Source organism: Parathielavia appendiculata (assembly GCF_033297405.1).
Source record: "Parathielavia appendiculata strain CBS 731.68 unplaced genomic scaffold N657scaffold_40, whole genome shotgun sequence".
Lineage (NCBI taxonomy): Eukaryota > Fungi > Ascomycota > Sordariomycetes > Sordariales > Chaetomiaceae > Parathielavia > Parathielavia appendiculata.
Genome location: NW_026944259.1, coordinates 25639 through 50150, shown reverse-complemented (window position 1 = coordinate 50150; position 24512 = coordinate 25639). Strand labels below are relative to the sequence as shown.

At 55.3% G+C, this 24512-nt stretch overlaps 10 protein-coding genes across 10 annotated transcripts; 3 read left to right on the top strand and 7 right to left on the bottom strand.

Moving 5' to 3' along the window:
- Window positions 1-1237: 1237 nt before the first annotated feature.
- N657DRAFT_675401 (uncharacterized protein) lies at window positions 1238-2162 on the bottom strand (the record flags this gene model as incomplete). The annotated part of the gene is made up of 2 exons (XM_062795816.1): window positions 1928-2162; window positions 1238-1870 (listed from the first exon to the last, which is right to left on the bottom strand). Exons 1-2 carry the CDS (start codon window positions 2072-2074, stop codon window positions 1238-1240), a joined length of 780 nt encoding a protein of 259 aa, XP_062642431.1. The 5' UTR covers window positions 2075-2162.
- A 2008-nt stretch (window positions 2163-4170) lies between these two features.
- Window positions 4171-5288, top strand: N657DRAFT_583229 (FAD/NAD(P)-binding domain-containing protein; the record flags this gene model as incomplete). The annotated part of the gene is made up of 2 exons (XM_062789660.1): window positions 4171-4404; window positions 4479-5288. The coding sequence occupies 2 exons, from the start codon at window positions 4171-4173 to the stop codon at window positions 5286-5288; spliced, it is 1044 nt and encodes a 347-aa protein (XP_062642430.1).
- A 1438-nt stretch (window positions 5289-6726) lies between these two features.
- On the top strand, window positions 6727-7827 carry N657DRAFT_367444 (uncharacterized protein). The gene is made up of 2 exons (XM_062787012.1): window positions 6727-6745; window positions 6915-7827. Exon 2 carries the CDS (start codon window positions 7009-7011, stop codon window positions 7639-7641), a length of 633 nt encoding a protein of 210 aa, XP_062642429.1. The 5' UTR covers window positions 6727-6745; window positions 6915-7008; the 3' UTR covers window positions 7642-7827.
- Window positions 7828-10900: 3073 nt separating this feature from the next.
- N657DRAFT_367416 (uncharacterized protein) lies at window positions 10901-11771 on the bottom strand. The gene has a single exon (XM_062787011.1). The coding sequence runs from the start codon at window positions 11452-11454 to the stop codon at window positions 11008-11010; it is 447 nt and encodes a 148-aa protein (XP_062642428.1). The 5' UTR covers window positions 11455-11771; the 3' UTR covers window positions 10901-11007.
- Window positions 11772-13230: 1459 nt separating this feature from the next.
- Window positions 13231-14646, bottom strand: N657DRAFT_367387 (uncharacterized protein). The gene has a single exon (XM_062787010.1). The coding sequence runs from the start codon at window positions 14451-14453 to the stop codon at window positions 13659-13661; it is 795 nt and encodes a 264-aa protein (XP_062642427.1). The 5' UTR covers window positions 14454-14646; the 3' UTR covers window positions 13231-13658.
- A 972-nt stretch (window positions 14647-15618) lies between these two features.
- Window positions 15619-17387, top strand: N657DRAFT_583225 (DAO-domain-containing protein; the record flags this gene model as incomplete). The annotated part of the gene is made up of 3 exons (XM_062789659.1): window positions 15619-16137; window positions 16196-17080; window positions 17145-17387. The coding sequence occupies 3 exons, from the start codon at window positions 15619-15621 to the stop codon at window positions 17385-17387; spliced, it is 1647 nt and encodes a 548-aa protein (XP_062642426.1).
- Window positions 17388-17548: 161 nt separating this feature from the next.
- N657DRAFT_685047 (NAD(P)-binding protein) lies at window positions 17549-18610 on the bottom strand (the record flags this gene model as incomplete). Its single annotated transcript, XM_062796741.1, has 3 exons — window positions 17549-17766; window positions 17844-18473; window positions 18535-18610. 3 exons carry the CDS (start codon window positions 18608-18610, stop codon window positions 17549-17551), a joined length of 924 nt encoding a protein of 307 aa, XP_062642425.1.
- A 423-nt stretch (window positions 18611-19033) lies between these two features.
- N657DRAFT_628107 (uncharacterized protein) lies at window positions 19034-20478 on the bottom strand. Its single transcript, XM_062790836.1, has 4 exons — window positions 20436-20478; window positions 20284-20383; window positions 20072-20218; window positions 19034-20012 (listed from the first exon to the last, which is right to left on the bottom strand). Exons 1-4 carry the CDS (start codon window positions 20452-20454, stop codon window positions 19277-19279), a joined length of 1002 nt encoding a protein of 333 aa, XP_062642424.1. The 5' UTR covers window positions 20455-20478; the 3' UTR covers window positions 19034-19276.
- Window positions 20479-20822: 344 nt separating this feature from the next.
- On the bottom strand, window positions 20823-21288 carry N657DRAFT_367308 (uncharacterized protein). The gene is made up of 2 exons (XM_062787009.1): window positions 20915-21288; window positions 20823-20858 (listed from the first exon to the last, which is right to left on the bottom strand). The coding sequence occupies exon 1, from the start codon at window positions 21232-21234 to the stop codon at window positions 21001-21003; it is 234 nt and encodes a 77-aa protein (XP_062642423.1). The 5' UTR covers window positions 21235-21288; the 3' UTR covers window positions 20823-20858; window positions 20915-21000.
- A 1-nt stretch (window position 21289) lies between these two features.
- N657DRAFT_367267 (uncharacterized protein) lies at window positions 21290-24040 on the bottom strand. The gene is made up of 6 exons (XM_062787008.1): window positions 23672-24040; window positions 22993-23625; window positions 22731-22933; window positions 22500-22630; window positions 21726-22339; window positions 21290-21666 (listed from the first exon to the last, which is right to left on the bottom strand). Exons 1-6 carry the CDS (start codon window positions 23911-23913, stop codon window positions 21516-21518), a joined length of 1974 nt encoding a protein of 657 aa, XP_062642422.1. The 5' UTR covers window positions 23914-24040; the 3' UTR covers window positions 21290-21515.
- Window positions 24041-24512: the final 472 nt, after the last annotated feature.

Genomic DNA, 24512 nt, shown 5'->3' with positions numbered 1-24512 from the left:
GTCTACACTTCGCTTCTCCTAGGTGCAGTTCTGAGCCGAGAATGCAATCTGCCCTTTTCTCTGCGAGCCGATATCACATCACGGGATCAGCCTTGTCAGCAGTTTCAAAGGAGACTATTAATCGTGATCGGGGGGTTGTGGGCCCTTCTACCGTCCGAAGTTGATTACCTCGTCCACAACTTCGCCGCATACGATCTTCTGGCGATTTTTCTACCCCAGGAGAGGGCCTTTGGTCCCCTCGCAGACTGGCTGGTTCGTGCTACTGTCAAAGATCTCGAAGACAACCGGCCTGGCCCTTCATGACTTATCTCGCCTTCCGCTAGTTACAAAAAGGAGAAGTTGTTCGACATCAGTCCGTGCACGCGCCTCTGGCCTTGGGACAAAGGCCTCTCGAGCCAATACACCCGTGGACCCTCCAGCGAGGGAGAGGTAGTTTTCGCCGCCATCATGCGCGCTATGGAGATGGCGAAGTTGATTCTGTGTTACGCCCTCGCCGGAATTAGCGCCTCGCCGTCCCGCGCACGCTTGGAATTATGCTTTCGGTTGAGTTACCCAACAGTGGTGCCAGGAATGGGGAGTTGTCTTCGTCTATTCCGGGCGGAAACAGTTGAGATGCCTGCCGCGTCCGACGATTGTGGCAGATTTAAACTTATCGCTCTCAAAATCCAATCCAATTCAAATTTCGCTGTCACGGATATCTTCGCTTTCATCTCGACCAGGCTACGAGTCGCTCTCATGGTTGACTTCCCTGGACGGTATAACCCACGCGATTCGCATTTCCCAGAATTACCAATCCAGTTCTTTGTATTTCTGCTCGGAAAGTATTTCAAGCTTCTGCTGGGATTGAAACAGGGAACTAGCGATGAGGTCTGGCAGCTGTTTTAAGCAGGTGTGCCATGGGATGTTTGACTCAGAGATCACGGTTACTGTATTTTAGTTGAATGGATCATGGATTACTGCAAGAGACAACTCGGATCATTAAGTGAGAAAAGGTTGAGAATATATTCGTGAGATAAGCAAGGCTGAGAAACCAGGCACTGGTACGGATGATGTCGTGCATCTATCTATCCACGGTGACGAGCCCTCGCCCTAATCTCGTCAACAACCTAAATCCAGCCACTAAGTATCTGGCTCATGCCGCGGCGTTACCGTCTTATCATAACCATTTCACATCATCATCTCCCCAAATCAAAGCCTTTGAAGTAGAGGGGAGAACCTCTCTCGATCTTGAGACTTCTTACAGCGCCGCCACAACACCGGCGACCCCCAGCGCCACGGCAGCCGCAGTAGCGACCAACCTTGTCTCCCTGGGCACCGCAGCGCCACCCGTAGACGAGCTCGTCGTCGTTGCAGCAGCATTCGTGCCCCGCCCCTCACCTGCGCCCGTACTTTGTGACGCCGCAATTGTAGTCCTCGCCAGCCCCGTCTCGGTCTGTTCACTCTCGTCCACTGTACCAGAAATCGAACTCGCCTCCGCCCCATCGCTACTCGCCGTCGCGCTCGTCGACGCCTTCATCCTGGTCGTCGCCGAACTTACCATATCCTCATACACATCCACCAATCTCTGCACAGCCTTGGTACAGCTCTCGGCATCCGTAACGATCAGAAACTCCACCAAGGCCGACACCGTCTCCCCGCACTCGCTTGCAATCGAATGAGCTACGTCCGCCACCTCGCTTGCCCACGAGTAGTATTCGCTCGTGTACCTCTCGTACGCCGAGCTCAGCGAAGCGGGCGGCGTGATGGATGCGCTGGCAACGCAGAGGGTGGTGAGCGAGTCGTCGACCCTGCCGGTGGGGCTCAAGTACAGCGCCTCGCCGATGCTGCGCATCATGCTGAAGAGGTCGCCCGTGGGGCTCGGGCGGTCGATCTAGAGGGTCATGTACATGCGCATGCATGACGCTGACTTGGTGCGGGTGCCGGTGACGGAGAATTGCTGACGCGGCGCGAGGCCTGGCGCGGGGACGGGGAGGACGGCGGCTGGGGTGATTAAGGGCTGAGCAGGGGCGGGAGTTAGGTTGGCGAGGGCGAAAGTGGCGCCCGCGAGGGTGGTGATGAGGGCTTCGATGTACATCTTGGATATCTAGGTGTGATGATGAGACTGGAATTCGGGAGGAAGTTGGGCCATGCCGGGATGAGAGCGGGCCGAACCGGTCTGTCTAGGCGCCCTGCCTTTATATCCGTAGGCGGATGCGGGAAATGCTTGTCGTAATCCGAATTTTCTGCCTTTGCTGTGCCGCATGTGGTGACGCATGTCGGCCAAGGCAAATTAATGAGATCTTGAATGGGTCGGGTTGTTGGCCACTCCTGATAACACCCTACAGGCTCAGCAGGTCGAATAAGTGGCGTGGTCGTCAAGGAACATGAAATATCTGTATAGAGCCGATGATGGCAAAAGGGTGGAAGGAGCAATCCAACTTAGTAGCAGATTCTCCAAAGGCGCAGCAGAATCACGGTTTACTCCGGTAACTAGGACCGCGAAAGCCTCTTAACTGCAATCTAGTCAGGCTAATAAACGAAAGAGCGAGTATACCCATTGAGGTGTCGCCTGAGACCTGGCAGGGTTGTGATGCCCGACTACAGCGGTGCCACTTGGTGGTTCATGTGGACGGCTGTGACTTTGCCCAACAGCGCGTCTTGAACCATCTCAGGGCCAGCAAGAGGACCTTGGTATGAAGCCGGCTGTAGACTGGGCCTTGACCCCGACCATCCTGTCGCTAATCTCGAGCTCCAGACACCAATCACTTGGGTTCTTCAGAGATCTACTGGAATTGAAGCGTGGAAGATGTAAGCATGTCGCAACTAAGGTGAGGTTATTCTATAGTTAACAATCTAACCCTGGTTTGTTTGTTTGCGCGGAACTTAGTATCAGCACAAGACAAAACCTTCTAGTTAGTATTATTAACTAACTAACCTTCTCTATTCATCCTCCTCGTCCTCTTCTTGCTGTTCTTCCTCTTCCTCTTCCTCTTCTTCTTTCTCTTTGTTTTCCACATTCTTACTTTTCTTGTTCCTTGCTGCTTCCATTTATTCTCCCCTATCTTCTCTTTTTATCTTCCTAATTCCTACTTTTCATTCCTTCTCCCTTGCAGTCCCCTTTTCGCTTGCTAACCACAGCCTGCCATGTGCCTGGCTAACAAACGAACCAGGGTTGGATTGTATGTCAACCTTGTGCGGGCCTAATAAGGGGCTGACAGATAAGGCGTGTAGAGCGCAATTGTATGTACCCGGTTCAACGCCATTGCCCTTCTCTATCTGGCCAAGAAGTTCGAGTCGGTCGCCATTGTCGGCGATGACCACTCAAGGCTTCCACGTTGTTTCCAATCGCGACTGAGGCCTGCCATGACAGCTCCGCTCCGCTGGAACAGATTGAGAGCGTGCACTTGAACAACACCAAAACGCCGACCAAATGCACATCACTCAAATAGTTTATCCGTCTTCGATTTTCTATCACCGAACATCCGTAGTCCACGGCATGTTTTGTACTTTGAGGTCGGACTTGATTCTAGAAATGCACGGCAGTGCCCCATCACGGGATGCCGGAAAGCTCCTGCCGTTGCCACAGGTAAAAACTCCGCTGCATCCATGATGCGCCATCCAAAACCTTTAAACCGTGTAACCCTCCTGCATCTGGACACCCCGGGAGGAGCAGGTGGGGAAGGAACACTGCGGCATCATCAAGCCACGAATTCGACATTCGCGGCAACCTACGAGATTTCGGCTCTCGACCATTCCAAGGTATGAGTCCTCTTCCCAGATCAAACCCAAAGCTGAAAAGCCTTTCACACGGTAACACGGAGTAAGTGAGTGCTGAGTTGAGGCAGTCGAAAAGCAACGACTCGAAACTCGCCCATTCCACATCGACTACAACTCTTCCCAACGATGGACGCCCACGAGAATAGAGGACATGCTGGAGTAGTCGGCGCAGGCATCGCGGGACTCTCGGCAGCCATCGGCCTGCGCCGTGCGGGATGGCACGTCGAGGTATTCGAGAAGTCGCAGTTCAGAAACGAGATTGGCGCCGCCATTACCGTGACGCCCAACGCGACCCTTGTCTTGGACCGCTGGGGGTTCGACATGGAAAAGGCGGCGCCGGTGCTCAACCAGTCCCTCTGTATCACTCTCGCCAACGAACCCACTACCTTCGTGCAGTCCGAGGATTACGCAGACATGGCCAGCTGGTTCGGGCACGGCTCCTGGTTCTTCCATCGCGTCGACCTGCATCGTGGCCTGAGGGATCTTGCCACGCGTCCCGCCGCCTTCGAGGACATTGATATTGGCCCACCAGTCGACATGCGCTTGGGATGTGAGGTGACGGGCGTGAACTGCGAAGAAGGCATCTTGAAGTTGGCTGATGGTCGCGCCATCGCAAAGGATCTCGTCATCATTGCTGATGGAGCTCATGTGAGTGAGCATGACAATAACACCGGGGTTGCTTAACCTTGCCATAATACTGACCATGTGGACTGCCTACCCAGAGCCGCTTGATATCCGACTTCACGGGGCGACCCTCCGAAACGCACCGCACCGGCCGCTCCATCTACCGCTGGCTTGTTTCAGCGGATGAGGTCATGGCAGAACCGGCCCTGCGGGGGCTGTACACTAGGGAGCTACCCGGCTTTACGGGGTGGCATGATCCGAACAAGAAGGTCTTTTGGGTCACCTACACCTGCCGAGGAGGCAAGATGCTGAACAGCGCCGTTTTGCACGACACGCAGGTGGATGAAGACGAAGGAGACGCTGAGAACCTATGGCATTCGCCCGTCTCCAAGTCACAGGTACTCACCATGGTCCAAAACTTCCACCCGTCCATGAAGAAGATCGTTACCATGGCCAGCGAGGACGGCATCAAGGTTCACCATCTGTACAAGAGGCCGCCCCTGACCAGCTTCGTCCGCGGCCGTACCGCCGTGGTCGGCGACGCAGCCCACGTCATGCTGCCTACCCACGCCGCCGGTGCCGGTGTCGCCATTGAGTCTGCTGCGTCGTTGGAAGTCCTGTTTCGAGGGGTGGATGGCAAGGACGGCCCAGCCATGAAACAGCGCATGGAATTGTTCGACAGGTTGCGCATCCCGCGGTGTAACCTCACCATGTTGGCGTCCAATGCCGGCCCGGAATGGACAAAGGTACCCGGCTTCGAAGAGGGAGTACGAAAATTCTACTCTGGTCCACTTCCGCCTCTCGGCGCCATGCCATACAGCAAGCCCTTCAGAGAGGTCCTGTTCCGCCACGACGAGTTCCAAGCAGCGGAACAGGCCTTGGCCGAGTCCATGTCTTCGGAGCTGTGACTTTTTAGAAGCGTGATGGCCCAGCAGCCTGCATTGAAGGATAGCCGGTGAGAAGTGGGAATCATGCCGTGGGATTAGGCGACAAAACAATAGAAATCTTCTTCCACTTGCATCTGCCGCCGCATCCAGCGGTTTTCTACCTCGGAAACCACGGCAATCTTGTTGCCTCAGGCTGCTAGCTCAACTCCGCTGCTTCTCAGCACTTCGCCAAGTTCCTTCCAGCCCGGCCTTAGTCAGCACTATCTTAAGGTACAGTAACCCTCTGAAAGTACCCGCCATATAGAACCCTAACTTCAGTTACTAAGTTGTCTTCATATCTTCCTTCATTTTATATCCTTCAATTTGTTGGAAGTGATGGCACTTGAAACTCGGGAACTGGGTTGCCGGTATCGTCCCTGGTCAGGGGTAATACACAGCTGTTACATAAGGTCTAGGAGGCACCCAGGCAACTTGGAGAAGGAGAAGGACAAAACCCTCAAATTGACAGATTCTGGGCTGGTCCCGGGCACTCGAAGAGTTCACTGTTTTAAATGCTCCCATGAAGCGTAACACCGTGGAATCGTGGCTGTTGGTCTTCCAACAAGATGTCGTGTGACGAATCTCAAAGCCCCAACTTCTGAAAGGGACTCCTGAAGGTTATAAGTGACAACGGGGTGAGGTTCGGTGAAGCCAAAGGGTTCACAACAAGTGCGCAAGCAATGGTCTCAACAGTAGATATGGCTGACTGCTTGTATTGCTTACTGAGGAAGCTACTGTGATGCCCGTAGGCTCTGGGGATCGTGAACTATATACAGCTTCCTCTCCTACTGTCCTTAGGAGCGTAGGAGCGAAGTTCGCTCCTGTCGCTCCTGGTCCGCTGGGAGCGCTCGTCGCTCCCATCGCTCCTTCCATGGAGCGAATGCTTGACTTCGCGCTCCCGTCGTGATTGGCTATACCCCTGTTCTAAATGATTGGCTCGGGACGCTCCCCTCGCGCCCCCACCAGATTTCTGCATACGGCCATATTCGTGACATAAACCCTTTGGCTTCACCGAAACCTCACCCCGTTGCCAAGTATAACCTTCAGGAGTCCCTTTCAAGAGTTGGGGCTTGACATTCGTCACAATAACGATGTTGGAGATGGTTATTCCTATATTGCTTTTAGTAACAGTGGGCGATATGGAGATAAGAAAGGAGATACTTGAACGCAAGCACAATAGCCAGCCGGATTGCCAGCACGATAGCCAGCATGAAGCTTCCTCCCGGAAGAAAAAGCCTAGTCCGTATAGGCCTCTCGGAGCCTCCGTTTACAAGTCTTTTTACACGACAACTCGAGTCAGAATATGATTCTCCGATTTTACGATATAAGCCTGTCGAGAACGAAGAAAAAGCTACGATTGCAAAGGGGGATCGGCGTATATAAAAGAACTGCTAAATGGGTAACTTAGTGCATCAAATTACGATTCTGTTGCTTTACGGGTATGTTCACCTTTGAGGCTCTAAGCGCAACTGGACGTTTTCCAGGAAAACGAAATCGAAACTGTGTGCTTTTCTTCCGGCAGAAAAGACACGTAGCTATTCGTGCCTTAGGCAAAATGACGCTAGCTTTATTGTGTAGGGGGTTGACCTACTGTACTTATGTAGCCAGCGATTCCCACTCAGCCTGAATATAGCCGATACGAGATCCCGACGCCAGACCTCAACTGACTAGACGCGTCCAGTGCCAGCCAAGCCCCGATTCCATGGCTTCCAAATTCCCGCGCGCGCTGATAGCGCGGATGCAGCGCGTTCGTGGCCTTGTTCCCGGTGCCTATATCACCAAGATCCCGCGGCAGCTCATTCCTCCTCACGTGCAAGCTCCGGCTCTGGCTCCGGCATTCTTCTCAACGAAGCCGCACCCCGATCCCACAGCTCCGCTCCCAGCCGCTGCAATGCAGAACACGGAGGCACGATCACGTCCCAGAGACGAGCCTGAGTTCACGCGCAGGCTTGTCGCGTCCCCACTCGGCGATGCCCACACAATCAAGGACGCCCTCGATCTGTACAAGCTCAACGACTGGGGCTTTGTCCTGTTCCCTTGCACCTACCGATCTCAGGAGAAGTGGGACAAGTTTGCCGCCCTTGCTCGAGGGCACGCCCGCGACTGCTTCGAGAAGGCCGGGCTGATGGACGCCTACGCTTGCATGCGCTGGACCGTCTTCGAGGACCGGCCGCGGTCGACGGCGCTGACATGGTCGAGACGAGCCGCCGGTTCGTCGACTGGGTGGAACGGGGGCCGGGCGGCCGGGAGCTCAGTGTGTTCTCGCCATACCCTCCTGACACGCCGAGGCACGGTTGCTTCTTGCACGTCGACGAGGAGAGCCTGGAGAGCGTAGTAGACGACGTGAGGGCGAGGGAGAAGGGCGGATACTTTTGTATGGTGGTGAGGGCGGACCATGTGATCTTAAGCGGGATAGAGGGTCGAGGGAAGGGTGAGTATTTCTTGGAGGGGCGGAGACTGGAGGAGGACGGAATGGACGAGATGAACAAGCGCGTCAAGATCGATGACCTAATTGGTTTGTATGCCGGGCTCCACGTCAGCTCAGACCTGTAGTATTGCCTCTCCTCGTATGGCGGCAACATTTTCGAGCCCTGAGTTGCCAACTTGGCTTACTCGAACCGACCTGCCTTTATGATGTACAATACATCCTGAGGAGAAGCTCAATGGTTTTGCTCGCCTGGCTGTCACAGTCACGCTCAATGGAGACATGGAGGAGATGCGGTCGAATAGCTCGACATCCCAGGTCAACTCCAGTCAGACCACCTCGTACACATGCGATCAAAGTTGTGCCTGTGGCAGATTGGGAGAAACGCTTCGGGCCAGGGTTGAGTTAGGAGACGGCGATGCGGTAGAAGCGCCGAGTGACAGCGACATTGGCGAGAGCGCGGCATGTTAAGCGTAGCGCTGCAACGTCGGCCTGGGAGAGGTTCCCATCCACACGATCAGGCGCGAGATGTCGAAGGGCATGGTTGCCAGCCCAGCAGGCTCATCGTCGGCGCTGTGTTCATCAAGTTCTGGCATGGCTGAGCCTCTGGAAAGATGTGAATGAATGAACAAGAGGGATTCACACAAAGTGGAAGCAAGAGCACAGTTTCGACACCTCAAATATGGCTATCTTTTACCATCAAAATCTAATGAATAAACAGTTCAAATGTCAGATTCTTCCAGGTTCCAGTTCTTCTCCTCTGTTTGCAGGTAGCCGACGAGACTCGGAGCTTTCCTGGAACCTTTCCATTTCTCTCCATCGTCCAGCTTTTCAAGGCGAAGTGTTCACAACACCTTGCTAAGCAGGGGACAGCAGGCTTTGAGAGCTGTCTTGCAATGAGTCCACGCTAGATTTGGGCTACTTAGAAACCACGAAGGCATCTCAGAACCGCAGAGTTTAAGTTTTTCGCCCACAGAAGCTGGTTGTCTTCGCATCAGTTTGGCGATAGGCACTAGATTCAGGCATCGCCGATTTCTTCATCCGGTGTTTCCTTTTGAAAACCGACAACCCACCTCGGACTTCAATTGCTGGCCCCGAAATTTTTTGAACGGCGGCGATTCACTCAGCACTTGCTTCTACACCGATCTACTCTTCTTCGGCTGACGGGAGGGCCTTACCTGCCATGGCGACTCTCGCAGTCGATGTCGATGACGACGTAGAATCGTGCATCGTTGTTGGCCATTCCAGAATCGCTAATTCAACTCCAATAAAGGTAAGTACGATGCACCCGGCCGCAGAAATCACCTCAGGCTGCTTCTGGATGGCACACACTGCAGGCAGATCGGCCGCCCATTCCTCGTGGCCCCTAGAACGAGACTGTTCTCAGTTGATTCATGTTCCCTCCTGATTACAGAACACCGAAGCCGAAACGATGAGATCCAACAGGAAGACCCGAGCGTCAGCGACACCGGCGGTCAAGAGGGGCCGGGGCAGACCGAAGAAGCCCAGAAGCAACACTATCGAGACTGCTATCGTGCTTTCCGATGACGAGTCCGAGGACAATGGAGCTATCCAGGTCGACAGAAAGAGGTCGTTCAGTGACCTCGAGCCCTCCACACCGGCACAGAATCCGAAGCGACATGCGTCCCTCTCTTCCGAGATTGACAATCTGCGCCATCGACTCTCTCAACTCCAGGGCATGTTAGAGCAAAAGAACGCCTCATATCAGGCTGACTTGGCTGCCCAAACGGCGCCGCTTCAGTGTCAGGTCCAGAAGCTTGCAGGGGAAAAGCAGACCATGGATGCGGCTTACAAAGACCTCGAGATCCATCTCCAGTCTGCCTTGAACGGGAACAATGAGAGGGAGTACAAGAACCAGGAGTGCCAGGCATCTCTGGGCAATTCTGTGCCCTCGCCAGCCTCTCCGGTTAACAATGAGGATAAGGATGCCCAGCTCCAGGAGCTTACGGTCCGGCATCAGGCATCCACGAAAAGGATCCAGGATTATGAAGACCGCATTCAGCATCTGACCCGGGCGCTCTTCGAAGCAAGGGCCGCAGCAGCCGCGGCTATTGAAGCGCGCACTGCAGCCGAGAACGCCTGTGCAAAATTCAAGGATCGCCTTGATGTTATTGAGCGCAGTGCGAATACCACCATTGCTGATTTTCAACACCAGCTTGCCCGAGCCGAACAGGAAGTCCCCGCCCATACTCAAGAGACCATCAGTCGCCTCGAGCGCGAGCGTTGTGCCATGCTAAAGGAAAGACAGGAGCGCCTGAAGGAGATGGAGGCCCAGCAGATTCGCTACGCAAAGCTGGTGAATGCCTACAAGGAGGTGAAGGATGAGAACCAGCGGTTGACTGCTACCTGTGCAGAGAACGTTGCGTTACAACAGCAACTTGACCATTGCAGAGGCATGGTCTTGGAACTTGAGAAGGTAGTAGCAGGGCTCCGGGGTGAGAAGCAGAGTTGGGCTACGGCGAAGGAACGTATGGACACAGAAATTGAGATTGAGCGAGATAGGGCCAAGAGAGTGAAGGAGGAGCTCTGGAAGAAGCGTGAGCTGGTGAGGGCGAAGGCGGACGAAGTCCAGGCACTGCGGGACAACGCAGCGAAGCTGCAGGCGGACGCTACCAAGCTCGAAACCGAGCTTGCTACCCATCGTAAGGAAATGCGGGAGCGCAGCGCCCTTCTTAGCCGCAACGAGGTCATTATCACTACGAAGGAAGCTCAAATTCAACAGCTGCAAAAGACCATCTCGACCCTCACGACGGAGAAGGCCCGGATCAGGGACGATCTCGCCGTCCAAAAAGACCAACTGCAGCAGCTTGAGACCCATCTAGACCAGCAGACAGCCCGAAACGACGAGCTCCGAGAATCATTCACAGCCAGCGATGCAACAATCCGCTCCTTGCGCGCAACCCTCAATTCCCTCCGATCCAACCACACAACCGCAACCACCCAGACTACCACCCTTGAGGCAGAAACCGACAACCTCTCAGCCCAGCTCGCAGACTTGACAACTACGTCCTCGAATACCAACCAGCAGCCTGCAGTTTCCATCGCTACCCTCGACCAACGTCTCACCGACTTGGCCTCGGCCAACAGCGCCCTGCAAACGGAGCGCGCAGCACAAGACGAGCAACTCAAGGAGCTCCACACCCAGGTCGCGCGGCTGAGCAACGAGGTGGAGGCGCTGAAAGAGGAGCTGGCGAATCGGGATGGGTGTATTGGACGGTTTACTGAGTTACCTGCAGGGGTTTGTTGACAGGGCTATCATTCCCCTCCCTTATGCGGCGCGACGGGGTGACGGCGGACAGGTTCGACAGCGGCAGGGTCAGGGCAAGGGGCAACAGCTGAAAGAACATGATGGAGAGGAAGGCTGGAAGGAAAGGGAGACCGGTGCGGAGAAGGAAAGGGATGGGGAGGGGGATGGATGTGGGATTTGAGAGGGATGGAGGGGACTGGATGGAGAGGATGGCCAAGCCGGACTCGACCTGATTGCGTTTGGGGACTCGTTATTTGGGTTGGGGGATTAGATTGGCTGGCAGGGTTTAGTGAAGCATCTTGGTCTTGCGTCTTAGATACCTGATTCATACCGCGTTCAAATCTCAGGAGACGGCGGAAGTTCCGGTGGTTTGCCTTGGGATGCTGGTGCTCGGGTAAGTGCAGGGGCTGAGCCACCACGACGGTGTCCGAGTCATCCGCCGCGAATGGTGTCATAAGAGGGGGTCGACGAAATCCCTATTCCAAGACCAAATTAACTGTTTTCTACACCTCCCACATTGCTCCGGTTGGGCAGAACGGCGTCACGAAAAATACGCTAGCTTCTGTCTGCCTGCGGGGAATACCGCATGCATAGATTCCTGTGTTAGGCATCTTTTGGTGTGAAAGTGCCGGCACACGGGACAGGAGCTGTCTTTGTCGAGTTGTTGGAAGACCAACAGCCACGATCCCACGGTGATCACACAGATGATGGGAGTTTACAACAGTGGGTTCTGAGATACTTGGAGCATCCCAGATGTTCTTAATTGAAGGTTGTTCTTTTCTCACGTCTCCAACGAAGGGGAAATCGCCCTGACCTCGTTGCCCAACGCCCTGGTTACCCCTCACGTTGCCTGACGCTCAGTTGGGCAACCATGCATCCAGAAGCAGGGCACTTGCAGCTGACCGTCCCAGTTTCCAGTGCCACGACTTTCCAACACGAGTATTCCAAGATCCAACACAACCCGGAAACTTGTCGGCAACATGTCTCGTGAGGGATCCTGAATATTTCCTTTGAATCAACTTCTGCGGCGAGCTGCACTTGACCGCGACCGTTGCCCGCCGCCTGGGAAGGGGTCTTCCACTCAGACATACCTCAATCTTTGCCGGTGGAGCCTGGGATAGGGGCGGTTGCCCTGGTTACGCCGGGTGTATTTACCCCTGAATTGGACTTCGTCAGGCCAAGGCTAGGGCGTAGTTAAGACGAAGAACCTGAAAAGCACTTTAAGATGAAAAGTCATGCGAAATTGTCGGCCCCCGCTTGGGTTATGAATTTGTGAACTAGAAAAATGCAGGGGAACTGGATGATTCTCCGGGCGGAAGCAGGGCAACGCTGCTTCCCAGCAAAGGGTCTTCACATTACAGTACTTAAGGTAACGACCGAATCTCAAGCGCTGCGGCTCGGGTAACCCTTGACCGATCCTTGGTGGGCGGGTTCGGATCAACCATAATCCGCCTATTCAGCGCCCAACTTCCCGTCCAATCTCCTGACAGCATTTCATGCTCCCAAGTTACGCGCGGGAGCTGCGTCGGATATTGACCTTGTACCGCGGCAGCGACAAACATTCTTTTCCAAGAAGGTGCATGCGCTTTTATTGGCATGGTCTATTACATCCCATACCCGGTACCCCATGCTCCCGGCGCTGCATAGACCTCAGAACCCCCACCCTCGGAATGCCACGGCTCTGCCGCGGAGAGCCAGTCCCCGATATCCAGCCTCACCCGAGAGCTCCGTGAGATTATCCTGTGCGAGGCCTTCGGAGACTCACAATCAACATAGACCTCCGTTCGCGAAGGATCATGCACAGGATGAGAACTGAGACCAGGTCATTTACCAAGCCCTTCGCGCCAGTCCGTGATGGATCGCTGCCTTTGGGCAGTTCTCTGGTGCCAGTTGTTAAGTGGCAAGCCCACCAGGAAATCGTACCGCTATGAGGTGGGCAGGCCTCCGGAGGGCTTCTTGCCGTCGTGTAAAGTTACCCGTCCCTTCGCTTTGCCCGCTGCCTTGGACGCTCACAACCCTCAAAACAAGTATCCAGGCCTTAGAGCTCCTTGGCATTAAAGCCGGCTTGGGTCATCGGTTTGCTTCTTATCAGAATGAACAATACCTTAATACTAAGCAACTCAAATCTCGGTGGTATTCTTGATGAACGTTAGGCTGGTGAGGGTGAAGAGCAGATCTGGTGGAGAGGATTTCAAGCCAGCAGTTAAGCCTTCGATCCGAGGCCAGGACTGAATGGCACCAAGCAGTTTCGATCAACTATCACTGAGATTTTTGCATTACTTGTGCTCGCTCCAACCATGACAAAGATAATAAGCCACCCTCGGGGCTGCATCTCCCCGAGACAAACAGCCGACTTGTCTCAGTGTTGTGTGTCATGGGCCCAAACAGGTCTCACCTTTCCCTTTCTCCTTGCTTCTGGAAGAGTCCGGTGGGGTTGACCAGCTGTCAGGAGAAGGATACTAAGATCAGGCGTTCAATTCCGCAATCGGTGCTTCTCACTTTTGGATAGCCTTTCCCTTCTCCGTCCAATCCACAGAACGCTGTTCTACCAAGCTTCATGGAGCGAAGACCCTATTAGCGCCTGAGGTCATGTATATATACATGGGATGTGCCCTGCACATCCATCCCAACAACCGTTTAGCTGTCCATTCTCTATGCTTCACAGCGCTACCATGCCACCAGCAACCACCACCACAGCGGCCGCAGCGGCAACAGCAAAACCCGTCTCCCTTGGCGCACCGCCAGTCGACTGCGAGCTGCTCGGCGTCGTGTTGGCCGCCTGGCTGCTGCTGCTAGACGCAGTCTCGATCGGGCGTACACTCGTGCTGCCGGTCTGCGCCGGTCTCGGCGTCGCCGTGGGCGAGGCGGTGGCGGCGTGGGATGCCGAGCTGACGCTGGCAGCCAGAGCTAGTGCCTCGGACATGTACACCCCGTAGGCGGAGGTGCATTCGTCGAAATTGGTGGCGAGCAAAACCTCGAGCCCGGCGCTCAGCGCGCCGCGGCCAGCCCCGCCGCAGCTCTGGGCTACGCTCGTGACGGTCGGCCCGAATTCGCTCACCCAAGACGCGGACGCGCTCATGAGCGAGGCGTAGGCGGAGGTGAGGGATTCGGGAATCTCGGAGGTAGCTAGATAAGTGATGGAGCATAATTCACTGATGGTCCAAACCGCGTCGTTGTACAGGGTGGCCGTATGAACTCTTTCGCCCAGTGTCTGCCACCATAAGGCCAAGGGGTCACCAAAGTATTCGATGTCGGGGGCATCGTCCCAAAAACTCCGTGCCTTGGCCTCACATTCGTCGAGGCTCTCAGTCTGGCGGCGCTCCAGGGCAGGTTTGACCATGTGGGGTAGGGGCGCGGCAGTGATCAACGGCGCGACGGCCGGAGTCGCGAGTGGCTTGGCGAGAATGAGAGACGCGACCGCGAGAGTGGAAAAGACCGTGAACGAGTGCATCATGGATGATGGGCCCAGGCTTGATAAACGAGTGACAATGGAGAAAATGAGTTCGCTTACTTTGTGGCTCTTTGAAGCCAGAGGGAGAAAGGAAACCCCATTTAATCGTACAACCTGGGAAATTGGATTGTGGCACGGACCTTAATTATGTTGCACTGTTCAACAGGGGCACTTTCAACGGTGGAAGTTCCACCTTGGCGAGCACCTTGGGGCGAGCGATGAAGTTCATTTGTCGTCTTTGAAGGCGTCGTGCCCTTTTGAGTGTCCGGAGCGTAAAAAGACCGATTGGGAGCAAGGTCAAGTGTTAAACGGAAGCAGGCCTGCAGGTACCGAGACTCAGACAGCCTAGACAAATCATTATTCGAAGTCCTTATAAGTGTCCTGCAAGATGCAGGCCGTCGGACACTGTTCTTTATTATCCGATCCAAAGAGCCCTGTTTCGGTTGGCGCGAGAGCATGTTTCGAGCCATCTGCTCTTTACTCGGGTATGGACCTTCGCCGGCATGTTCGTGTTGTTGTTCCGTGCTGCTGTTTCTGTTCGGAATCGTTTACTTCCAGGTTTGGGGCGGAGGTAATCGTGTCGTCATACATGCGGGGAGCGCCGGGGCTTGGGCAGTATTAAACTGTAAGCTTCGTGAATTACAAGATCGAGGAAACAATCGCACCGATACCTTAACTCTTCCACTTTCTCTTTCTATCGACCTCGCGATTCACTGCTTTAGTCCCCGACCTCGCAGTAGTGAAATTTCCTCATTCCGGCCAATGGCATTGTCCATTTCCTCCTCGACGCAAACATCGAGATTCACGGGCGGGAAGCTGCTTCGAGGCTCAAGACACCTAACTCGACTGTTTAGTATCAGTGACGTCACTTACATACCAACCAGTCCAACCCGCGCATTGCGACTCCTTTCATATAACTTGGTCAGTGGGAGTCGCACGTTCTCTCACGCATTCTCCCAGTCACCCGGTCGATTTGAACAACGCTCGCCACTGCGAGTTCAGAGGACGGGCACCCAAGACTGGTCAAGAATTCCATCCTTCTCACACCCTCGGTAAGTCACCCTGGACCCATTACCACTTAACCCATGACACCACTAACACCCTCCCCAGCCCCATCTCAGCCACCCCAACCCTCAAAATGGCCACCATCACCACCCCCAACCCTTCCATGCCGGATTCCGAAAAATGCATGCACACCTCGGGCGCCACCGACCCGGTCTGGGTGCACAAGCTGCCCTACTCGGCTATCCCGCAATTCCCGTCCCTCGACCGGAACCTCACCACCGACATTTGCGTTATCGGGTGCGGCATCGCAGGCATCCATGTCGCCTACGAACTCATCCACCGCGGCCATAAGGTGGTGATGCTCGAAGCGCGCGAAGCGCTGTCTGGCGAGTCCGGTCGTACGAGCGGGCACCTGAACAATGATCTGGATGACGGGTATCTGGAAATTGCCAAGAAGCACGGCGAGGCTGGGGCCAAGGTCGCGGCGGAGAGCCATGCCTGGGCGAGGGATCGGATTGGGGAGATTGCGAAGGAATTGGGGATTGAGTGCGAGTATCGGAAGTTGAAGGCGTATGATATCAGTCAGTATGCGGTGGGAAGTCAGGGGTATAAGGAGGAGATGGAGGAGTTGAGGCAGGAGGCGGAGGTGCAGATGAAGTTGGGGATTGAGACGAGGTTTGATGTGTGTTCCTTTCTTCTGAGTCAGAGACAGAGGAAGAGGGTTAAGCTGACGCGAACAGGAAAACTTGACTGTCCGCGGCTGGAACGGCAAGCCCGACCAGCGCGGCGGCATGGTCGTCGGGAACCAGGCGACCTTCCACCCGACCCGGTACCTGGCGGGTGTACTGGCGTGGCTGAAGCAGCAGCCCAACTTCCAGTGCTACACGCGCACCCGTGTCATGAGCATCAAGGAAACGGGCGTTGAGCTGCTCGGCATGGGCCACAAGTCGGTCACGATCGAGACCGAGGCGGGACACACGGTGAAGGCCGAGCGCGCCATCGAGGCGACGTGCGTCCCGCTGCAGAAACTGTCGGTCATCGCCGAGCTCGAGTTCCACCGCACATACTGCATTGCCGTGCGCGTCCCCAAGGGCAGCGTCGAGGACTGCCTGATCTACGACAACGCCGACGCGTACAAGTACGTCCGGCTGACCGAATGTGATGAGAAGGACGACTATCTCGTCGTGGGCGGGTGCGACCACAAGGTTGGGCAGGAGGAGACGACACCGCGGTTTGCGGAGCTTGAGAAGTGGACGCGCGAGAGGTTTACCCAGGCCGGCACCGTCGACTACCGCTGGAGCGGGCAGATTTTTGACCCGGTCGATTACATGGCGTTCATCGGCAAGAACCAGGGCAACGACAAGATTTACATTGTCACCGGCGACTCTGGAGATGGCTTGACGCATGGCGTGCTGGCTGGCCGGCTGCTTGCCGATGAGATTGAGGGCAAGGAGAACAAATGGGCGTCCCTGTACAACCCGAAGCGTCTGGGCAGCGTCCTCAAAACGCTGCCGAGTCTGGTCAAGCATGATTTGCAGATCAACACGCAGTACAAGCGGTTTTTGCAGTCGGATATCACCGATATCGAGGATCTGGCGCCTGGGTGCGGCGGTGTGCTGAACCCGGTGAGTTAATTCCCACTCCCATCTTTCGTCCGGAAGTCGAGGGGCTAACCCTGGTGAAATCTAGGCTACCGGCAAACCACTGGCAGTCTACAAGGACGAGGATGGCACGGTGCGAAAGTTCAGCGCCATTTGCCCGCATTTGCACGGGGTGGTTTCCTGGAATGATGCTGAAAAGAGTTTCGACTGCCCTGTTCATGGCAGCCGGTTTTCCAAAGACGGTATCTGCATCAACGGTCCGGCCAAGAGGAACCTGAATCCCGAGAGCAAGGCCGGAGCGGCGGAGCAGGAGTATATTAAAGCTATGTAAGATCATAAGCATGGTAATCACTCGGTCAGCAGGAGTTCAGGATGGAACTGTGTACGTATCTCAGGGAGAGTCTGAGTCGGGTACCGTTTGAAATCCTGCCAAAGTATTCCGGCTCACCATCAGCGTTCCGGTGTCTCCCGAATTTTTCGAGACACAATATGCTAATAGGACGACTGCATCACGCCCAGTCGTCCACCATCCATCATCAGCACTGTCCCGTTGCAGTACGCCCCGGCGCGGCTAGCGAGATACAACAGCGTTCCGGCCATCTCCTCCTCGCCGCCAAACCTCCGCGACGGGATGAACAGCGGGTCATCGTGGGTCTCAGTGCCGGGATCGCGGCCACCAATCAGAACACTGGCCAATTCCGTGGGAAACACTGCGACAACTCATCAGCATGATCCGTTCTTGTTAATCACTCTCTCGGCCACTCAACCAGAATGCCGAGTGACTTACAGCCCGGCGCAAGGGCGTTCGCCCTGATCCCATACCCCGCCAGGTTCGAGCTGGCCTGCTTCGTCAGATGCAAGATCGCCACCTTGCTGCCCGCATACGCCGGCGCCGACATGGCCATGCGGCTGTACGCCGATATGCTGCTCACGACAATCACCTGGCTCTGGATCGAGGGCACGTCGCTGCTCGGGAGTAGCGGCGCGCCAAACTCGTTGCTTTCAAGCCCTCCTTGTATTGCGCGCTTGTTGCCTGCGTCGAGAAGCCCCAGGAAGGCCACCATGGTGAACAAGGCGCCTGTCGTGTTTACGTGGAAGGTCGAGGTCGTCGCGTCCATGGCCGCTTGGCTGAAGAGATTGGACCGGACCTCCGAGAGCGGGAGGGACGGGTCCCATCGCTCGTGCGGGCCGGTGATACCACTATTGGCGATGAGCAGGTTGATGTAGCCGGTCTCGGACCCTATGCTGTCCACGGCGGCTTGCAGCGAGGCGTGGGAGGTCACGTCGCATTGGATTGGTGTGAAGATGGTCGGATGGAGGTTGGCGGCTTCTTCGAGGATGTTGAGGCGTCGGCCGAGGAGGTAGACTCGTTTGGCGCCGTTGATGGCGAGGGCGCGGGCCATGGTGAGGCCGATTCCTGGGGAGGTCAATGGACGGGTTCTTGAAAAGAAGCGCACGATCGAGAGGTCATGCCTTACCTGTGCCTCCGCCCGTCACCACGGCCACTATGCCGTCGACTCGGAAAAGGGAGGCTGCATCCAAGTTGGAGGCCATTGTCTGACGGGTAATGTTCCGGTGTGCCGAGTGCTTGTAGAATGACCACGACGTGGTTGGAGAAGAGTCCAGTGAGTTTGATGGATGGGATTGTTGATGGAGGCGGACGGCTCTTTGAAGGTGCTTACATGTAACTAGACCTACGGTTTTTCGCCGGGGCGCCACTGCCCCTGTGAGCATAGGTGTGGTAATGTGGAAGGTAAAGATTCGGTTTCGCACCGGCTCACTCCATTTGGGAAGGATGGTGGCAGCGAACATAAGCAAGAGCAGTGTCCTGCGTTCGGACATGTGGGGATTCCCGGACACTGGCCCTGCTGCTTCCACGGTGGTTTAGACCCTGGAGCGAAGAACAACCAAAGAACATCATTTATTCTTGGAACAGCAATACCGATCACCCCATTTGTCCATCACCTCTTCATGGAGCAGCTGAATGAAATCTTTTGGGGCGATGAAACTGTCTGCTTCGCCGGCCTCTACCTGCAGCTTATTCCCAGACTTCCAAACGATCAACAAGAACATTTCGTTAGGTAGGTACTTCCGCCTGTTTATTACACCCGTAAGAGGGTAAGTCAGTTATTTCAGCCGCTTTTGTTGGTGCATATTCCGGTACAATATCTCCTAACCTTCAGATCTCCAACAACTTGAACCTTAACACGGCTCCCCGTCTCAAGCCACCCCAGCGCCCCTCCTCGTCGTCCTCAATGCATACCCATTACTCTCCCAAAACTGCTTCTGGTGCCCGCCCCTCGTGGTTAGCATCGCAAACGGGTTAAAGAACGTCTCAGTCAACGATCGCGAGTCCTTCCACTCGGGGCCCTTGAGCACCGTCGTGCCGTCTTGCGCAAGATACGCCCGAGGATCAGCAGGCAGGAAGCGGCCCGGATGCCCGGCGTTCCACACCACCGTGGCGACGAGCACCAGAGCCGCATCAAAGACGTAAAAGTACCACTCGTATCGCACGACAGGGCTCAGGCTGAACGAGTCGATGTCGCCCTTCCTCGACGGCGGCACGCTAAACTGCTCCACGCAGCGGAATACGGTGCGCCCAAAGAGGAGGAGCATACTGGCGTAGGAGATCACCACGGGCCGCATCACGCGGAGGTTCTTGATGCCGCCGGCGCGGCAGCAGCGGTGGAAGATGCCTGCCATGAGGAAGAAGACGGCCGTGACGAGGAGCTGCAGCACGAGCGAGGCTTTGGTCAGGGTGTAGCCTACGTCGAGGGACTTTTCGGGCAGGTCGCGGTTGGAGAGGTAGGCGATGCCGGCGACGGTTAGGAGCTCGACGACGGCAGTGAGGCTGGCGAAGGTGAGGAGCATGCGGGCCGGGTGCATGGGGGCGAAGTAGGGCACGAAATGGAAGATGCGGCCCAAGATATAATAGTTGGACAGCTGGAGGAGGGGGCTTCACCCAAGTTAGCCAAGGAGAACGAAAAAGTTTGACTTAAAATGTGGCTGACGAACGGAGCCATGTATAGCAGCATGGTGCTGGCGGTGTAGACTTGGGCGTCTTCATAGTGAAGCGCGCCATAGCTCCGTGTCGCATAGGCAGCTATCAGGAACGCGCAGCAGAGGGGCAGCAGCCCCGCTAGTTTGTAGAGCTTGTAGTGACTGGAGAGATAAGCAACCATGGAATTGTCAGTTGTGGAATCTTCCGGGGAGTAGCGTGCACTAACATGGACTGCCAGAGGGAACAGAGGCCAGCAACGGCAAACGCGACGGCAAAGAAGATAGGCGCCCCTTTGTTCGGCACGTAGAAGTAGACACTGTTGGGCACTAGAATGCTGTCAGCAATTGTGTTCTCGGAGTCGCGCGGCGGGTGCCATACCAGGGCGGCCATCAGCCATGACGAAGTTCAGTTAGTGTCCAACTGCCGGACTGCATCAGATGGAATCAACCGCGTCGATACATGGAGTCTCCAACGAACCGTTCTAGAATAACCGTGTTCTGGCCCAAGATTCAAATTGAATGCTAAGGCTGATGAGGTGAATCTCCCAAGTCCTGAGTATGACTTGAAGTCCGTGCATGCAAGGACAAACAATCATGCCGAAGGCCGAGCCAAGAATCCAATCAACGTGCTCGCCGGCTGTGCGCTCTTGGCGTTACACAAGCTGCGGCTGTGTTCTTAACCAACCAAAAGGAGTGGCTTAGCATAGTGTCCGCATTGTAAAGGTGAAGTAACGTTAACGTTACATGTAGTACAGGGCATCGTGGCACCGGCGGCTTTATTTCAAAATACATGTAACGTTAGCTACAACAGCAGTTAGTACTGTAAGTCTTGCAGTTCGGAATGTATGACTAGCTAACAATGATTAATCGCTCGCGGAGATCCAACTCTCCCAAGACAAGTAGCTCACCAGATTATTCTAAGCCGTTCGTGTGTTAAAGCGACATTATAGGCCCAAAGAAAACAAAGCATGGACATACAAGCGAAGATAAAGAAAGGGTAGATCTCTGTAAACACTAGGAGATAATGCTAGGGATGATGAAAAGAATGCAGAAAAGTGGAAGAAAGAGAAGAAGAAAGGGAAGGAAGAAAGGGGAACGAAGAGAAAGAAGAGAAAGAGAATAGAAATACAACTCGTCACTATCGAGGAGAACACACCTGTTCTTGACTCATGGACCATTGTACTTGCCAGTTGAAAGCAATGTAGTCGAACTATAATTGCAGCACAAAGCTTCAGACCCAACTATAATTGCATAACAAAGCTTCAGACCCAACCTCTCTCAGGTACCTTAGTACGGTAGTGTACACAAAACGAAATGGAGTTGCAGCTAGATCCAAGGTCAGATGCATGCAGTCCACTTAAACAGTGCTGTGTTATCTTCCGCCTCGAGGTCATGACACTCTCTCAGCAGAATCCGTAATCACAGCCGAGTCATACCACTGCAGCACGAGAACCGGCCATCAACGCGGCACCTCACCAATAGTCACAGCAGGCGTCTTCTTAAGCATATTCTCTCGCTCCGCGGCCATGGGGCTCTCATACCCACCAGCATATTCCATGGCCGTATCCGACTTGGGCACAGGCGCGTACCTCCTACGCCTCAGCCAGTACCTGTCACATCACGTGTCAGTCTCCAGTCACCCAAATAACAAAGAAGAAAAAACACTTACACCACCCCGGCCACAAACGCCAACACAGCCGGGACCCCCAACCCCACACTCAACCCAATAATCAATTTATTACTCATCCCACCCGTTTCCCCCGTAAAAACCTCCCCAACATCACCCACCACCCCACCCCCATTACCGTCCTCAACTGAACTCGAACTCGACGCCGGAGGCGGAAGAGGCGGAGGAGGCGGCACGTAACTAACCGGCGCCCCGCTCGTCGCCGCAATACTCCCAACCGCCTTCCCCTCCCCAAACGGAATGGTATTCGCCACGGTGAGCGCCGTCGAGGCGGGGAACATAGGCGTCACACCCTTCGGGACGGCCGTGACCAGTGTCATGGTGGATGTCAGGATCGAGGTCGTCTGCAGCGAGGCCGGGCAGATGACTAGGCCCGGCGAGGCGCAGCCTATGCCGGTGTGGAGGACCTTTGTTGTGAGGGTGTGAGTTTGGAGAGGGGGTTGATCGCTTTCCTGGCGGGCGGCGAGGGTAATGGAGGATGCGGTAGCGGTTGGGGATGCGGTTGAGAGGGTGGTGGAGGAGGTGCTTGCGCAGATGTCGGCGAGCGTGGTGTAGAAGAGGGGGATGGTGGTCGCTGGTTGGGGACCCCATGTATGCTGTAAAGGGGCAGTTGAGGTTAGCGGAGGGAAGTTCACAGGCTTATAGGAAGGGATGGAGTGGAATGTTGCCGGCCGTAGCAGTGGCCACGGTGGTATAGTGGAATCTTGCAACATGTGGGAGAGGGATGGACATGGTCGGAGATCTTAAGGTACACACCTCTCCTACGGCAACGGTGGCTCCGGCAGTTGCGCCGACGGCCAAGGTGTACTCTTCGACAATCTTCAAAGCACAGCCTTCGTCGGCGGCCAGAAGGGTGCCACCCGTGACGTTGGTAAGAAACTCAGCAACTAACAAACATTTGTCAGCATCTTCACGGTATCTAGAAGCGTCGAACGAGCAAATCCGCTGGTGGCGGCATTTGTTCTCCTAAAGCCGAATCCAACGTACCATGAGCGAAGACACCGACTTCCACACCGGCCTCGAACTGAGCCATCTCTGATATCTTTTTGGTGACAGGCCCGAGCGTTTGGAACTTCAACGACGACGTCGAGACCGACACGCCGGCGTGCATACCGACGCGGAGGATCGCCCTGAGAGCCACCTCGCCACGGAGTAGGATGACAGGAAGAAACTCGAATCGGCCGCCGTTGCTGCAAAGAGTATGTCAGCTCCGGCAGGGATTGGGGATGACGCCTGTCGATCGGCTTACAAGATCATGTCGGACACGTCGTTGCCAAAGAGGGCAATTTTGAAGCCCACCGGGTCCTCAAGCAGGAGGTGGAACCCGGAGCGCAAGCTAATCTCCCCTTCGACGTTGAGGATCAGATCCATGGTCACGAAGAGACCAATCTCAAGGTCGGGGTTCGTGGGGTCCGAGACACCGAAGCTGGTTTGGGACTTGAAAATGGGGATGGTGTAGGTGGCGCCCGCCGAGATGGTCGTGTCGAGAAGCATGTACAAGTCCAAATTGTCGATCTGAAACAGGACGCCGACTTCAGGAAGGGGTGGGAGGTCAATGTCAGTGTCGACGTCAATGGTGAAGTTGTCAAAGTTGATGACCTCTTCAAGCTCAAAGTCCTCACCCGGCCGGGGGTCGAAGAAGTCGCCGACCTCCTCCGCCACGTTAGTGGTGATCTTCTTGATGCTGTCAAGGGCTGTTTCGGTCATATTCTTGAACTCCTCTTTGAGCTGTGACGTGAGATTCTTCATCGTGTCTCCAAAGTCGAAGGTACCATTGATGCTCAATGTGGCGGTAGCACCACCTTTGAGATAGCATGTCACACACACCACCTCGACGGTGACTTGGGCTTCGAGGTCCTGGACACCGGCGACCTCGTGGGTGCTGGGCCGTGTCAGCCGAGCGGGCATCGAACGGAGAGGCAACCCACTAATTGAACAGGGCGGCATCCGTCCAGCTTTTGTCGAGGCTCAAGCTTTTGGTAAAGACATTGTCTCGCCGCCGGTGGGCCAGGTCCGCAAGCCGGCGAAGGATGGTATGGAGCGTATACTCGTCTGAGGTGCCTGGGAAATTGCGCGTCTGGATGTCAACAAGAGGTGCTGGGTTGGGAGATGCGGCAACAAAATGGCCGGCCGCCCAAGCAAGGGCCGAAATGACACCAAGTCTGACCATGGTGAACTTGACGGGACGTTACTGTTCTGGAGACCCAGAGAAACAATCAAGACTACTGCATCTTGCGCTCCTCGAATTCTTTATGCTGAAGCTGTGCATGTTGTGGTCTGCATGATCGGGGCACCATCCCCCAAGCCTCCTAAGTCTTGACCGCATGTCACCAGCCTCCCAACGGGCCGTTGCCATCAACCAGGAACAGGCATTCGTGCCGGCGTGGGGTTCCGACGGCGTCTAGCACAGTGGCGAAAGGTTGAGATGCGGCAGTTTGAGTGTTTGTGCGGGCCGCATGCAGTGCCATGCACAAACGCGCCGCACGACCACAGGTTGTTGGTCTCAGACCGGTCGGAACAAGGGGTCCCCGAGCCCCGGCCGTCTCTTGGCACCTCGTCGCGGGACCTCGCCGTGTATCTGATGAAGGAACACTGCCCTGAGCCTCGAGGATGGATCTTGTCAGTTGTTAAGTTTCGAAATTGTTGTGGTTAGAACGTCACATACGTACCTTGCCTGGTAGGTTGAGGGCTCAGCTAGAATAATGGAGCAGCGCCGACTTGCCGGTGGATGGAGCAATATCTGCGGCCACATTATGACAGTATACTATT

What these genes read in the sequence shown, in the direction of transcription:
- N657DRAFT_367308 (XM_062787009.1), bottom strand. Translation starts at nt 21,234, where the DNA reads ATGGTCCATGAGTCAAGAACAGGTGTGTTCTCCTCGATAGTGACGAGT.
- N657DRAFT_367416 (XM_062787011.1), bottom strand. Translation starts at nt 11,454, where the DNA reads ATGACACCATTCGCGGCGGATGACTCGGACACCGTCGTGGTGGCTCAG.
- N657DRAFT_367444 (XM_062787012.1), top strand. Translation starts at nt 7,009, where the DNA reads ATGGCTTCCAAATTCCCGCGCGCGCTGATAGCGCGGATGCAGCGCGTT.
- N657DRAFT_628107 (XM_062790836.1), bottom strand. An exon ending in TGTTCCCTCTGGCAGTCCAT is followed by an intron (nt 20,219 to 20,283) that starts GTTAGTGCACGC and finishes TTATCTCTCCAG; the next exon opens with TCACTACAAGCTCTACAAAC. An exon ending in ATGCTGCTATACATGGCTCC is followed by an intron (nt 20,013 to 20,071) that starts GTTCGTCAGCCA and finishes ACTTGGGTGAAG; the next exon opens with CCCCCTCCTCCAGCTGTCCA.
- N657DRAFT_367267 (XM_062787008.1), bottom strand. Translation starts at nt 23,913, where the DNA reads ATGGTCAGACTTGGTGTCATTTCGGCCCTTGCTTGGGCGGCCGGCCAT. An exon ending in GACGTGTCCGACATGATCTT is followed by an intron (nt 22,934 to 22,992) that starts GTAAGCCGATCG and finishes TACTCTTTGCAG; the next exon opens with CAACGGCGGCCGATTCGAGT. An exon ending in CCACCGTTGCCGTAGGAGAG is followed by an intron (nt 22,340 to 22,499) that starts GTGTGTACCTTA and finishes GCCCCTTTACAG; the next exon opens with CATACATGGGGTCCCCAACC.
- N657DRAFT_367387 (XM_062787010.1), bottom strand. Translation starts at nt 14,453, where the DNA reads ATGATGCACTCGTTCACGGTCTTTTCCACTCTCGCGGTCGCGTCTCTC.